Here is a 16,456-nt window from a genome sequence, read left to right on the forward strand (position 1 = left end):
ACTGCTTTCGGGGGAAAAAAATCCTTCAAAGTCCCGTGTGACGTCACATCTACAGAGTCCACAGAAGAGTCAAAATGCCTTCTATATGTTTCGAGAGGTACCGCCTCCCTTTGTCAAGAAGATCCACCCCTCCTGCAGGTATGACTTTTATAGACAGCGCCAACCTTGAAAGAAACTTTCCTTTATGCATATTTCAGATAAATGCAAACAATTAAATTTCTGAGTTCAATCCTGTTGGCATGATTGTGTTAAAGTTAAAAATATATATGCTTTCTGCTTTTGACATCCTTTTTATATAGTTGCCTTTTCTCCAGTCACTCTTCACTTTCTCAATTGCACCAAACTCTGAGCTGTTCACCTCTCCTTTTTGAATTTCTCTATAATGCTTAGATAGAGGATGTCTATCATATTGCCTTTGGATGTTATATATATATGTTCATTGATATGTGTACATAGGGCCCTTTTTGTCCTCCCTATGTACATCTTCTCACATGGGCATCCTATATAATATATGACACCCTTGGAACGACATGTGATGTGGTCATTGATTTTTACCGTATGTGTTTTTTCTGCATTAGATATTTCTGTTATTCCAGTTTTTCTATACATCAATTTGCAAGGTCTGCAAGTTTTGCAGGGAAAAAAAACATGATGATAACCCAGTAAAATGTCCTTGTTTCTTTGATCAGTCACTTTTGGGTTTTTTACTGTAGGAGCTATAATGTTACCTATGTTCTGAGTTTTATTAAAAACTAGAAAATGTACCCGTCCCTGCCCGGGTATAAAGTGTCAGTGTGTCAATTAGATTTGTTCTAAGGTGCCCAGGGGGCCAATCTAAAGGTATTGTTTCATCAGTGGAATCAGTGTATACCTGTAGTGCATAGTTGGAGGGGTTATGTATACCTACAGTGTATAGTTTTTAGGGGTCCCGCATATCTGTAGTGCATAGTTGGGGGGTAGGGAGGCTTTATACCCATAGTGTATAGTTGGGGGGGGGGGGCTGTATACCTGTACTGTATAGTTTGGGAAGTCCTGTATACCTGCAGTGTATAGTTGGTGAAGGTCCTGTATACACGGAAAGATCTGCAAATTCTTTGTGAATGACAAACGACGATTTGAGAACATGTTGAAAGATCAAGGTGAACGATTTCTCATTTGTTGTTTTAACGTTCAATGCGTTTACACGTACGATTATCATTCGAATTTGATCGTTATCGTGCAAATTTGCACGATAATCGTTACGTGTAAACGCACCTTAAGTAATTTCCCGGGTCCATTGCATTGAAGCCTAAGCATAGGCTTTTTGGCTGGAAGCTGTATATTTTTACCAGTGGCCGCTCTCTCCTGCCAGCTACAGGACCTGACAGTGAGGTCACTCACTCCTATTTGGGATAGAAGAGAACAAGATGACTGTGTGCAGCAGGGAGCCAAGTAATAAGGTGACCACATGAGGGGGATTGTGCTGATGGACTGGTATACAGTGTATACCAGTGACTGGTATACACTGTATACCAGTCACAGCTCTGATTACCAGTCTTCCAGTATACTAGCCTCTCACACCAATGTATAGTTTATAATCCCCCTCATTAAGGGCTCCTCATTATACCACCAGTATTATACAGTGCTGTGAGACTGCTGGAATACTGAGGAGCCCACATGGGGGTGATAATGCTGAAGGAGATAACGCTATATCCACTGATATAACCTATATTAGAACATCAAAACTTGGTTTAGATATAGATATATATATATATATATATATATATATATATATATATATATATATATATTAGAAAATGTACCCGGCCCTGCCCGGGTATAAAGTGTCAGTGTGTCAATTAGATTTGTTCTAAGGTGCCCAGGGGGCCAATCTAAAGGTATTGTTTCATCAGTGGAATCAGTGTATACCTGTAGTGCATAGTTGGACGGGTTATGTATACCTACAGTGTATCGTTTTTAGGGGTCCCGCATATCTGTAGTGCATAGTTGGGGGGTAGGGGGGCTTTATATCGATAGTGTATAGTTGGGGGGGCTGTATACCTGTACTGTATAGTTTGGGAAGTCCTGTATACCTGCAGTGTATAGTTGGTGAAGGTCCTGTATACCTGTAGTATAGAGTTGGAGGAGGTCATGTATACCTGTAGTGTATAGTTTGGGGTCCTATATACCTGTAGTATATAGTTGGTGGAGTTCCTGTATACCTGTAGTGTATAGATTTGGTGTCCTGTATACCTGTAGTGTATAGTTTGGGGTCCTGTATACCTCTAGTAAAGAGTTGGTGGGGGTGCTGTATACCTGTAGTATAGAGTTGATGGAGGTCCTGTATACCTGTAGTATATAGTTGATGGAGTTCCTGTATACCTGTAGTGTATAGTTTGGGGTCCTGTATACCTGTAGTATAGAGTTGGTGGGGGTGCTGTATACCTGTATTATAGAGTTGGTGGAGGTCCTGAATAGCTGTAGTGTATAGTTTTGAGTTCCTGTAAACCTGTAGTGTATAGTTTGGGGTGCTGTATACCTGTAGTATATAGTTGGTGGAGGTCCTGTATACCTGTAGTGTAAAGTTTGGGGGTCCTGTATACCTGTAGTATAGAGTTGGTGAAGGTCCTGTATACCTGTAGTATAGAGTTGGTGGAGGTCATGTATACCTGTAGTGTATAGTTTGGGGTCCTATATACCTGTAGTATATATATGGTGGAGTTTCTGTATACCTGTAGTGTATAGTTTGGGGTCCTATATACCTGTAGTATATATATGGTGGAGTTCCTGTATACCTGTAGTGTATAGATTTGGGGTCCTGTATACCTGTAGTGTATAGTTTGGGGTCCTGTATACCTCTAGTAAAGAGTTGGTGGGGGTGCTGTATACCTGTAGTATAGAGTTGTTGGAGGTCCTGTATACCTGTAGTGTATAGTTTTGGGGTCCTGTATACCTGTAGTGTATAGTTTGGGGTCCTGTATACCTGTAGTATATAGTTGGTGGAGGTCCTGTATACCTGAAATATATAGTTAGTAAAGGTCCTGTAAACCTGTAGTGTAAAGTTTGAGGTCCTGTATACCTGAAGTATATAGTTGGTGGAGGTCCCGTTCACCTGTAGTGTATAGTTTTGGGGTCCTGTATACCTCTACTGTCCTGTATACCTGCATGGTCGTATTTACCATTAGGCACCCATGGTCTGATGCCTAGGGTAGCACCTTGCAGAGGGGCAGCACCCTTCTGTTCAGACTTGCCGGAAAATATGGTGTCTTTTCGAGAAGGGGTATGGCGGTATTGGTCAGGTCTGGTATGGCAGTGTTATCCAGTCACAGTGTGTCAGTATTGGTCAGGTCTGGTATGGCAGTGTTATCCAGTCACAGTATGGCGGTATTGGTCAGGTCTGATATGGCGATGGTTATTAAGTCACCGTGTGGTGGTATTGGTCAGGTCTGGTGTAGCGGTGTTATCCCGTCACAGGGTGGCGGTATTGGTCAGGTCTGGTATAGCGGTGTTATCCAGTCACAGTGTGACGGTATTGGTCAGGTCTGGTATGGCAGTGTTATCCGGTCACAGTATGGTGGTATTGGTCAGGTCTGGTATGACAGTGTTATCCAGTCACAGTATGGCGATATTGGTCAGGTCTGGTGTAGCGGTGTTATCTAGTCACAGTGTGGCGGTGTTATCCAGTCACAGTGTGATGGTATGGGTCAGGTCTGGTATGGCGGTGTTATCCAGTCACAGTATGGTGGTATTGGTCAGGTCTGGTATGGCAGTGTTATCCAGTCACCGTATGGCGGTATTGGTCAGGTTTGGTACAGTATGACAGTGTTATCCAGTCACAGTATGGCGATATTGGTCAGGTCTGGTATGGCAGTGTTATCCAGTCACAGTATGGCGGTATTGGTCAGGTCTGGTATGAGAGTGTTATCCAGTCACAGTATGGCGATATTAGTCAGGTCTGGTGTAGCGGTGTTATCTAGTCACAGTGTGGCGGTGTTATCCAGTCACAGTGTGACGGTATGGGTCAGGTGTGGTATGGCGGTGTTATCCGGTCACAGTATGGTGGTATTGGTCAGGTCTGGTATGGCAGTGTTATCCAGTCACAGTATGGCTGTATTGGTCAGGTTTGGTATGACAGTTTTATCCAGTCACAGTATGGCGATATTGGTCAGGTCTGGTATGGCAGTGTTATCCAGTCACAGTATGATGGTATTGGTCAGGTTTGGTATGAAAGTGTTATCCAGTCACAGTATGGCAGTATTGGTCAGGTCTTGTATGGCAGTGTTATCCAGTCACAGTATGGCGATATTGGTCAGGTCTGGTATGGCAGTGGTATCCAATCACAGTATGGCGGTATTGGTCAGGTCTGGTTTGGCAGTGTTATCCGGTCACAGTATGGCGGTATTAGTCAGGTCTGGTAAGGCAGTGTTATCTGGTCACAGTATGGTGGTATTGGTCAGGTCTGGTATGGCAGGTTTATCCAGTCACAGTATGGCTGTATTGGTCAGGTTTGGTATGACAGTTTTATCCAGTCACAGTATGGCGATATTGGTCAGGTCTGGTATGGCAGTGTTATCCAGTCACAGTATGATGGTATTGGTCAGGTTTGGTATGAAAGTGTTATCCAGTCACAGTATGGCAGTATTGGTCAGGTCTGGTATGGCAGTGTTATCCAGTCACAGTATGGCGGTATTGGTCAGGTCTGGTGTGGCAGTGTTATCCGGTTACAGTATGGCGGTATTGGTCAGGTTTGGTATGACAGTGTTATCCAGTCACAGTAGGGCGGTATTGGTCAGGTCTGGTATGGCGGTGTTATCTAGTCAAAGTATGGCGGTATTGGTCAGGTCTGGTATGGCGGTGTTATCCAGTCACAGTATGGCGGTATTGGTCAGGTCTGGTATGGCGGTGTTATCCAGTCACAGTATGGCGGTATTGGTCAGGTCTGGTATGGCAGTGTTATCCAGTCACAGTGTGGCAGTATTGGTCAGGTCTGGTATGACAGTGTTATCCAGTCACAGTATGATGGTATTGGTATTGGTCAGGTCTGATATGGCAGTGTTATCCAGTCACAGTATGATGGTATTGGTCAGGTCTGGTATGGCAGTGTTATCCAGTCACAGTATGCCGGTATTGGTCAGGTCTGGTATGGCGGTGTTATCCAGTCACAGTATGGCGGTATTGGTCAGGTCTGGTATGGCAGTGTTATCCAGTCACAGTATGATGGTATTGGTATTGGTCAGGTCTGATATGGCAGTGTTATCCAGTCACAGTATGGCGGTATTGGTCAGGTCTGGTATGGCGGTGTTATCCAGTCACAGTATGGCGATATTGGTCAGGTCTGGTATGGAAGTGTTATCCAGTCACAGTATGATGGTATTGGTCAGGTCTGGTATGTCAGTGTTATCCAGTCACAGTATGATGGTATTGGTCAGGTCTGATATGGCAGTGTTATCCAGTCACAGTATGATGGTATTGGTATTGGTCAGGTCTTATATGGCAGTGTTATCCAGTCACAGTATGATGGTATTGGTCAGGTCTGGTATGGCAGTGTTATCCAGTCACAGTATGGCGGTATTGGTCAGGCTTGGTGTGGTGGTGTTAAATGTGATGTCTGGAGCTATTACCTACCTATCCTGATGCTAATTGGTGATTGAGGATAGGGCTCCTTCAGGTTTAGTGCTTAGGGCAGCAGCAGCTAGTAATACTGCATATATGTACTGTATAGATGGAGTAGGGGGCCCTGTATATACATGTACTGTATAGATGGAGTAGGGGGCCCTGTATATACATGTACTGTATAGATGGAGTAGGTAGCCTACCATATATTTCTGTGGATGTGTTGTGTGGCAGCTGGCCCTAGCAACCATTCACATGGTTGCTAAGGCTCCAAACTGCCATTCTCTGGGCAGCTACAGCTAATTATATCACCCGTTTGCAGTGTGGAGATTTTCCCATTCATCTCTATGGGGCTCCGCTCTTCCCCCTCCCCCTCCCCTCCTGTACATCTGGCAGGGGCGGGACCTTCACTAAAACCTTCCCGGGCACCCGATGTATCTGTGTGCCAAATTTGGGGTCAAACGGTTCAGGCGCTTGGAAGTCTATCCGGGACAGACAGACAGACAGACAGACAGATAGACAGACTTTCATTTTTATGATATAGATGAACTTTGGATTTGGTGGTAACTTATCCCCAATAATTTTGTTTTGTTTGAGGATTTCCCACCTATTTTTTATTATTTTCTTAAAAGTCCCTGATTGGTTTGAATACGTTGTTATGAGAGGAATCTCCAAGCTGTCATTTGTTGCCTTTTTAAAATCCCTCTTATGGTATTTTTACACGGTGTGATAATTCTCCCGATCGCACGATTAACGATTTTTAATGAACTATGTTTTTTTCATAACGATCAGCGTTTAGACGGAACAATACATCGTATGGAAAATTCGCTATGCGATCGTTTTGCGATCGTTTATCTCACACATAGGTGAAATCGCTGAAAGACTATTTACACTGAACGATCTGCAAATTTTTTGCGAACGATCAACAATGATTTGAGAACATGTTGAAAGATCAAAATGAACGATTTTTTGCTCGTCGTTTGATCATTCGCTGCTTTTACACATACGACTATTGTTCGAATTCGATTGTTATCGTGCAAAATCGAATAATCAATTGCTCCGTGTAAAAGGACCATTAGTCCTACACCTTTCACTGCCCTCCTCATCTGTATTATTTGGTTTAATCAACTCACATCTATCCATGTCCTCCACTTTCTTTATTGTGTCTGTCAGAGAACCAGCATTATATCCCTTTTGAATGAATTTATTTTTTAAGTTTTCAGCTTCCATTTGGAAATCCCCCATGTGTGAACAGTTCCTTCTGAGTCTTAAAAACTGGCTCTTTGCTATGTTTAATAGCCATGAAGGCAAGTGACAGCTATCCAAAGCTATAAAGCTATTTCCATCCGTAGGTTTGGTGTACGTTTTGCTGCAAATTTCCCCATCCTTAATAAATATATTTAAATCTAAAAAATTAACTGATGAGCGACTATAAGTAGGTGTAAAATTTAAATAAAAATAATTTTTATTAATATCAATTAAAAATTCCTCCAACGACTTCTCACTCCTTTTTCAAATAAAAACAATATCATCAATAAATCTTTTCCATAGGACGAGGTTTGCATCGGGTACCTCATTGGCATAAATGGTAGATTCTTCTCATTTCCCCACGTATAAATTAGAATACGCCGGCGCGAACCTCGTCCCCATTGCGGTACCCCACGTTTGAAGATAAAAAGACCCCTCGTATAAAAAATAGTTTTTAGTTAAAATAAATTCGATACATTCCCCTATAAAATTTACTTGATCTTCTGGATATTTTTTAGATTTTTTTAAGAAAATATTCCACTGCTTCCCTGCCTTTGTCATACCTGCAGGAGGGGTGGATCTTCTTGACAAAGGGAGGCGGTACCTCTCGAAACATGTAGAAGGCATTCTGTGGACTCTGTAGATGTGATGTCACACGGGACTTTGAAGGATTTTTTCCCCGAAAGCAGTGCACCAACAGTGAGTAACACCGCCGGCCGGGGCGCGCTCTGTGTGTACGAACTACTCTGAAACTACATCCTTTCTACATACCAAAAACCTCCATACCATAGTACATCGGAACAAAAGTTTTAAAGCTGCAGGACGCCGGTGAGTGAATGTGAACAGGACATATTGTGACCAACTGTTGCCATTAACACACTACAGTTTACAGGTGGTGCAGCTAACTAACAGAGTGCTCAGTGATTTCACACTCACAGCACATCAGAACAATAGTATAAAACTGCAGGACGCCGGTGAGTGAATGTGAACAAGACATATTGTGATTAACTGTTGCCATCAACACACTCCAGCTTACAGCTGGTGCAGCTAATTACCAGAGTGCTCTGAGTGACTGTGTATAGGAATATATCAACTTGATGTCATCTAAGATCGCTTCACTACCAATGTGAATATAGCCATACAACTGAGGAGCGCGATCAGATACAAATTAATATAATAATCTAAAATGAACAGTTTTTCTAATACATGTGGCTGAATGTGCTCTTAGAGCTCTCTTTGTTACTGCATTATTTGTCCATTCCTGCCGGCCACGCCCTCTGGAGATCCTTACTCTCTGTACGGATTCTCAGACAGGAAGCACATGTCAGGCAGCTCTCACACTGTAATCCTCCACCCACTGTTCTATGTACTGTAGGGCAGGGCTGCTTTGGTTAGGGGGCGCTGATAGCAGCAACAGTGTGCACAAAGGGGCATAACTAGGATTCATGGGGCCCCATAGCAAAAAAGTGTATGGGGCCCCCCAACATATTACCTGTTCCGGCGATGTGGAGCTGTCCCCCCGCCTTCGGCAGCTCTGAGACGTTGTGACCTTTTGTGTGTGTGTGTGGGGGGGGGGGGGGTGAGTGGTAGCAGGCCACTCGGAGTCCCTGCTGGTTGGGGCAGCTCTGAGACACCTGTGGGGTGCGGGCTGCTTTAAGACCGTGTGTCTGTGTGGGAAGAAGGGTTTAGGGGCTGCTCTGAGTCCCTGCAAGTCTGGGGGGTGCAGGGAGGCTGAGTGACCCCATTATACAGGATGCCAGGGAAGCTGGGTAACCCCCATTATACAGGATGTCAGGGGATCTGAGTGACCCCATTATACAGGACGCAGAGAAGCTGGGTGACCCCATTATACAGGATGCCAGGGAAGCTGAGTGACCCCATTATACAGGATGTCAGGGAAGCTAAGTGACCCCATTATACAGGATGCCAGGGAAGCTGAGTGGACCCATTATACAGGATGCAAGGGAAGCTGAGTGACCCCATTATACAGGAGACCAGGGAAGCTGAGAGATCCCATTATACAGGATGCCAGGGAAGCTCAATGACCGCATTATACAGGATGCCAGGGAAGCTGAGAGATCCCATTATACAGGATGCCAGGGAAGCAGGACGACCCCCATTATAAAGGATGCCAGGGAAGCTGAGTGACCCCATTATAGAGAATGCCAGGGAAGCTGAGAAATCCCATTATACAGGATGCCAGGGAAGCTCAATGACCACATTATACAGGATGCCAAAGAAGCTGAGAGATCCCATTATACAGGATGCCAGGGAAGCTGGGTGACCCCCATTATACAGGATGCCAGGGAAGCTGAGAGACCCCATTATAGAGGATGCCAGGGAAGCTGAGTGGACCCATTATACAGGATGCCAGAGAAAGCTGGGAGATCCCATTATACAGGATGCCAGGAAAGCTCAATAACCACATTATACAGGATGCCAGGGAGACTGAGAGATCCCATTATACAGGATGCCAGGGAAGCTGGGTGAACCCCCATTTTACAGGATTCCAGGGAAGCTGAGTGACCCCATTATAAAGGATGCCAGGGAAGCTGAGTGTCCCCATTATACAGGATGCCAGGGAAGCTGGGTGACCCCATTACACAGGATGCCAGGGAAGCTGAGTGACCCCCATTATACAGGATGTCAGGTAAGCTGAGTGACCATCATTATACAGGATGCCAGGGAAGCTGGGTGACCCCCATTATACTGGATGTCAGGGAAACTGAGTGACCCCATTATACAGGATGCTAGGGAAGCTGAGTGACCCAATTATACAGGATGCTGGGAAGCTGGTGACCCAATTATACAGGATGCCAGGGAGGCTGGGTGACCTCCATTATACAGGATGCCAGGGAGGCTGAGTGACCCCATTATACAGGATGCAGGGAAGCTGAGTGACCCCATTATACAGGATGCCAGGGAAGCTAAGAGATGCCATTATACTGGAAGCCAGGAACGCTGAGTGACCCCTATTATACAGGATGCCAGGGAAGCTTAGTGACCCCCATTATACAGGATGCCAGGGAGGCTGAGTGACCCCATTATACAGGATGCAGGGAAGCTCAGTGACCCCCATTATACAGGATGCAGGGAAGCTCAGTGACCCCCATTATACAGAATGTCAGGGAAGCTGAGTGACCCCCATTATACATAACGCAGGGAAGCTGAGAAATCCCATTGTACAGGATGCCAGGGAAGCTTAGTGACCCCTTTATACAGGATGCCAGGAAAGCTCAATAACCGCATTATACAGGATGCCAGGGAGACTGAGAGATCCCATTATACAGGATGCCAGGGAAGCTGGGTGAACCCCCATTATACAGGATGCCAGGGAAGCTGAGTGACCCCATTATAAAGGATGCAAGGGAAGCTGAGTGTCCCCATTATACAGGATGCCAGGGAAGCTGGGTGACCCCATTACACAGGATGCCAGGGAAGCTGAGTGACCCCCATTATACAGGATGCCAGGGAAGCTGGGTGACCCCCATTATACTGGATGTCAGGGAAGCTGAGTGACCCCATTATACAGGATGCTAGGAAAGCTGAGTGACCCCATTATACAGGATGCTGGGAAGCTGGTGACCCAATTATACAGGATGCCAGGGAGGCTGGGTGACCTCCATTATACAGGATGCCAGGGAGGCTGAGTGACCCCATTATACAGGATGCAAGGAAGCTGAGTGACCCCATTATACAGGATGCCAGGGAAGCTGAGAGATCCCATTATACTGGAAGCCAGGAAAGCTGGGTGACCCCCATTATACAGGATGCCAGGGAAGCTGAGAGATCCCATTATACTGGAAGCCAGGAAAGCTGGGTGACCCCTATTATACAGGATGCCATGGAAGCTGAGTGACCCCCATTATACATGACGCAGGGAAACTGAGAAATCCCATTGTACAGGATGCCAGGAAAGCTGAGTGACCCCATTATACAGGATGCCAGGGAAGCTGAGAGATCCCATTATACAGGATGCAAGGAAAGCTGGGTGACCCCCATTATACAGGATGCCAGTGAAGCTGAGTGACCCCATTATACAGTATGCCAGGGAAGCTGGTGACCCCATTATACAGGATGCCAGGGAGGCTGGGTGACCCCCATTATACAGGATTCCTGGGAGGCTGAGTGACCCCATTATACAGGATGCCAGGGAAGCTGAGAGATCCCATTATACAGGATGCCAGGGAAGATGAGTGAGCCCATTATACAGGATTCCAGGGAAGATGAGTGACCCCATTATACAGGATGCCAGGGAAGCTGAGTGACCCCCATTATAACGGATGCCAGGGAAGCTGGTGACCCCATTATACAGGATGCCAGGGAAGCTTAATGAGCCCATTATACAGTATGCCAGGGAAGCTGAGTGACCCCATTTTACAGGATGCAGGGAAGCTAAGAGATCCCATTATACAGGATGCCAGGGAATCTGAGTGACCCCATTATACAGGATGCCAGGGAAGCTCAGAGATCCCATTATACAGGATGCCAGGGAAGCTAGCTGACCCCCATTATACAGGATGCAAGGGAAGCTGAGTGACCCCATTATAAAGGATGCCAGGGAAGCTGAGTGACCCCATTATACAGGATGCCAGGGAGGCTGAGTGACCCCACTATACATGCTGCCAGGAAAGCTGAGTGACCACATTATACAGGATGCCAGGGAGGCTGTCTAACTCCATTATACAGGATGCCAGGGAGGCTGTCTAACTCCATTATACAGGACACAGGGAAACTGTTGACCCCATTATACAGGATGCCAGGGAGGCTGAGTGACCCCATTATACAGGATGCCGGGGAAGCTGAGTGACCCCATTATTCAGGATGCCAGAAAAGCTGAGTGACCCCATTATACAAGATGCCAAGGAGGCTTAGTGACCCCATTATACAAGATGCCAGTAAGCTGAGTGACCCCATTATACAGGATGCCAGGAAAGGTGAGTGACCCCATTATACAGGATGCCAGGGAAGCTGGGTGACCCCCATTATACTGGACGCAGGGAAGCTGAGTGAGCCCATTATACAGGATGCTGGGAAGCTGAGTGAGCCCATTATACAGGATGCCAGGAAAGTTTAGTTACCCCATTATACAAGATGCTAGGGAGGCTAAGTGACCCGATTATACAGGATGCCAACAAAAGTGAGTGACCCCATTATACAGGATGCAAGGGAAGCTGAGTGACCACAATAAAAAGGATGCCAGGGAAGCTGAGTGACCCCATTATACAGGATGCCAGGGAGGCTGAGTGACCCCACTATACATGCTGCCAGGAAAGCTGAGTGACCACATTATACAGGATGCCAGGGAGGCTGTCTAACTCCATTATACAGGACGCAGGGAAACTGGTGAGCCCATTATACAGGATGCCAGGGAGGCTGAGTGACCACATTATACAGGATGCCGGGGAAGCTGAGTGACCCCATTATACAGGATGCCGGGGAAGCTGAGTGACCCCATTATTCAGGATGCCAGAAAAGCTGAGTGACTGTACATAGAACAGTGGGTCAGGGGTGGATTTACATGGGTGGGGTACTCTGGCAGAATGCAAAAGGGCTGTACATCATGTGTAGTATTAACTCTTTCTGTTAAAGTTCACCCAGCTTTCCCAGATTGCTCATCTTCCATCAACTGATACTCCACCAGCAGCCCACTGATTCATAGTAGAGCTAGCTGTGGTGTGCACTGAGGGAGAGGGGAGGCCACGCCCATTTTCTGACAGCCAGAAGAAAAATTCATTTATTTTTTTGAGCCAAACAACTGGGGATACCTCAGCAACCGCACAAGATATCCACACAATTTAGGGCTCTTTTTAAAGGTTAACACATGGGCATTTTATTTCAGAAATTGAATTTTTTGGTCAGCGCTTTAAGGGCGCAGACGTGAACTGTCAAGTCGTCTGCACGGCCCTTGCCAGCAACAGCGCATGCGTGGAAAAAGATGATGCCAGGGTGGAGCGGGAGGCCAGACATCTGTTAATATACAGCGGAATTAGGGAGGAGGAAGTAGTGGTGAGGCAAGCCGAAGTGCGGCACAAATGCCAAGCCACTACTCTTTGACGCTTGGTTACAGCGTGTCTGGCAACACTGTATCAAATCTACAGCACTGATGTATTTAACACAGGCAATATGCGCGCAAATATATATACGCATAAATAAATTGAAATTAAATTGACACTTATATTGGCACCACTTAAACTAACAGAGGGTACAAAGAGTGCCACACAAGGGGAGGTGAAAGGTTACTTGAAGGGGTATTGGAACGTGTTAAATGGTTTATTAGAAAGTTTATAAATTGTAAGCCACTGAAACACCAAAGTCCACCGTTGTCCAGGGTGAAAATTGAATGGATAACATTTTTTACAAATAGCAATTTTCCACTTTTTGACACAGTCACAGTAACAGAACAAACATGAGTCGCGAATATACATGAATCTGACCTAATTTTCGCAAACCTTGCAAAACAAATTTTCGACTGCTTTGCTCATCTCTACTCAGTTGTTTTTTTTATTTTATTTTTTTTAATACATGCATTAACTAAGTTGATTTTTTTCAGGCTTTTTTAATAGCTACAGAGTTGTGAACAGTAGTCAGGAGTGTTCTGGGAGAGTGGAGGTGTTATATATTGGACAGTGGATGGCAGTGTGCAGATCCCATTGGACTCTACAAGCAGCTAATGTACTCTGTAGACAAATGAAATGTGGAGTTGCTGCTTCTGTACCACATGGAGGCCATTTTGGACAATATAATTTAACCACCACATACAGATTCCATTGTACAGGAACAGAATACCACCTGGTGAAATGTAACTTAACTGCACTTGGAAATAGTAATTGTTCATCCTGGGATACTGCTGGGGTTATATGTACAGGTAAGAGTCATTCTGAATTACTTACTGAACTAAACATTATAGGATTATTTTACAGTATCTACTTTAATGGGGCTCTCTTGGGCAAAAACATTGATGCCCTAGTTAACCACTTAAAGCGAAGGTACCATCAGATGTACCCATGGATAGAATGGCACCGGCAGTAGCGGATTATAATAGGTCCTTTTTGGGCGGTAGCCCGGGGCCCTGAGCTCCAGGGGGGCCCATGGCCACCCAAAAAGACTTATACTTTGATTGGTGTATTGTCTCCTGGCTACAGTTCTGCAATAATTTGTAAAAAATCGCAGCTTTTTTACTGCAATTTTCCACAAATCAGGACATCATGACATTATCTATCCTGTATTATGAACACCACGCTAGTGGTTACAGTGGGGTAGGGGGGGCCCAAGCTTGGCCAACAGCCCAGGGCCTATGGTCAAGTTAATCTGCCCCAGGGCACCGGTGCAGGGAAGCAGTTTTTTTTTTTTCCAGTTTACAGCTCAAAGTTCGAAGTTTGCACCATTTGGCTTCAATAATATTATATTTTAATAGTTTGGGCAATTCTGTACACAATAATACCAAGTAGGGATGAGCGAACTTTTAAAAAGTTTGCTTCGGTTCGATCCGGCAAACTTTCGTGAAGTTCGGATTCGTACGAACCAAACCTAAAACGAACCTTGCTATAATGGCTGAATAATTGCAGCTACAATAGTGGGAGTCTGATAGGGTATATTTCCGTTTAGTTGCAGTTGCTATTATAGTGAAAAAAGTGTAAAAAATCAAAGTGCAAAAATAGTGAAAAAAAAAAATAGCCAAGGTGTAAGTGATTACACGGGACATAGGACACAAAGTTCCTTGGACCCAGTAGGGTGGAAAACAGACATTTGACAGTGGAACCAGCAGCAGTAATAGTACTATATTGGACCCAGTATGGTTGAGAACAGACAATTGACGGAGGAGGAGGCAGTAGCACTTGATTGCACCCAGCCCAGTATAGTTGAAAAGAGACAATTGGAGGAGGCGGCACCACTTGATTGCACGCAGCCCAGTATGATTGAGAACAGACTATTTGAGGAGGAGGCAGTACCTGATTGCACCCAGGCCAGTATGGTTGAGAACAGACAATTGACGGAGGAGGAGGATGTTCAGCCTTGGAGTGGTGGCCTGGGAATCCTCGCTGATGATGTTGTTCAGCACACTTTTCAGAACACGGACGCGTGGGAAGATGTCGTTGATCCCATAGTCAGGCCTGCTCACAGAGCAGAGGGATCAACAATTGGCAGGACATGTTCGAAGAAACCTGTGCACTATGAGGTTTATCACGTGCCATACAAGGTGTATGACTCAGCCCTCCCTGCTGCACTGCAGAGACAATGTTCCTCCCTTTGTGGGCTACAACACTTCCAATCGTTAATTGACCTGGGGTAAGTTGACCTAATGGTCCGGAGGAGCTCCTCTCCACTGTGGCTCCAGTCACCCAGGCTCACAAAATGGAGGACAGCCTGAGAGCGCCGGGCCTGACATTGTTGGTAAGAAAATGGGGCAGGTTGGACTGCAGTCAAAGCAGTGGATGGTTGCAAGCTGGTGGAGGCAGAACTTTTGCAGAACTGGCCCCCTAAAGCACCGGGAGGTGACAGTGGCAAGAATGAGCTAACTTTCTAGTGGTCTTCTGGGGGAATGTTGACCCAATGGGCAATAACAGACATGTACTGCCCTTGCCCATAATTAAAGGACCAGACATCAGCACTGGGGTGCATGGTCTTGGATAACAAGAATCCCAGTTTTCTTCAAAACTGTGCAGTGATGGGACAGCTGATGGGACTTTTTTTTTTTTTCTTGGACAGCAATGGGACCTTTTTTTGGACTTTTTTTTTTTAACTTTTTTTGTTGCGGCTAAACGGGGTTCTCATATTTTTTTAACCTTTATTGTAAAAATATGAACTGAGATTTTCACTTAATAAATTCGATCAGCTTGAACACTGAAGTTTCTTTCATGTGTCTAGGTTGATAGTCACAGACAGCTGTCACATTACATTTTTGATTAGGCAGCACCCAGGTGTATGTGAGGAGACTAATTTAAGGTCTCACCCTAACATGGATGACGGCACACATCTTGATATTTACAGAAAACCAGGATACAAGGGATTATAGGAGTAATAATCCCTTGTATCCTGGTCTATTCTGTGATTTTATTTGTACTTTTTGTACAAAGTTCGTAACATAATTAGTACTTTTTGCAAAGTTCGTAACAAATCTGGTTTGTTATGGTTCGGTTTGCTCATCCCTAATACCAAGTATGATTATTTTTGTTCATTTTTTAATTTTAAAAATAGGAGAAGGAGGGTGATTTATGCGATCATTGGATGCATTTCCAGTCTATCCCTTTACAGTCCCAACAATAATTCACATCAAGGTAACCATTGTAACTTATAGATAACATATTCTAAATCCAATTCCCTCTTCCCAGCAGGATGGAACTTTCCAGGTTAGTCCTGGCTTAACAAAGGGAGTGAGAACATTTCTACTCCAGTTTTAGTGCTAGTCACAGTCACAGTCACAGCAAATCACAGTTTCTAGTAGCTTGCCATCCAGGGGGGCAAATTGACTACAATGGCACCAGGATCAGTTTTCAAAACGGTTGCAATTGTTTGTGCACCTGACTGGTTTATGCACCCAGCTCATGTGCGAACGGAGGGAACTATGACAAGGTGCAAATAGGTATCTGGTGAGAGAGGGGCAAGCCTTAGGCTA

General features: G+C 45.1%; 1 protein-coding gene across 1 annotated transcript in view; it reads left to right on the forward strand.

Annotated features, from left to right (window-relative positions):
* LOC138770477 (scavenger receptor cysteine-rich type 1 protein M130-like) overlaps positions 1-16,456 on the forward strand; it is a 222,460-nt gene that overhangs the window by 149,341 nt on the left and 56,663 nt on the right. Inside the window, exon 13 of the mRNA XM_069949583.1 lies at positions 13,394-13,714. Coding sequence (XP_069805684.1) covers positions 13,394-13,714 — 321 coding nt within the window. The remainder of the gene's footprint in view (positions 1-13,393; positions 13,715-16,456) is intronic.

Source organism: Dendropsophus ebraccatus, chromosome 13, assembly GCF_027789765.1.
Source record: "Dendropsophus ebraccatus isolate aDenEbr1 chromosome 13, aDenEbr1.pat, whole genome shotgun sequence".
NCBI lineage: Eukaryota > Metazoa > Chordata > Amphibia > Anura > Hylidae > Dendropsophus > Dendropsophus ebraccatus.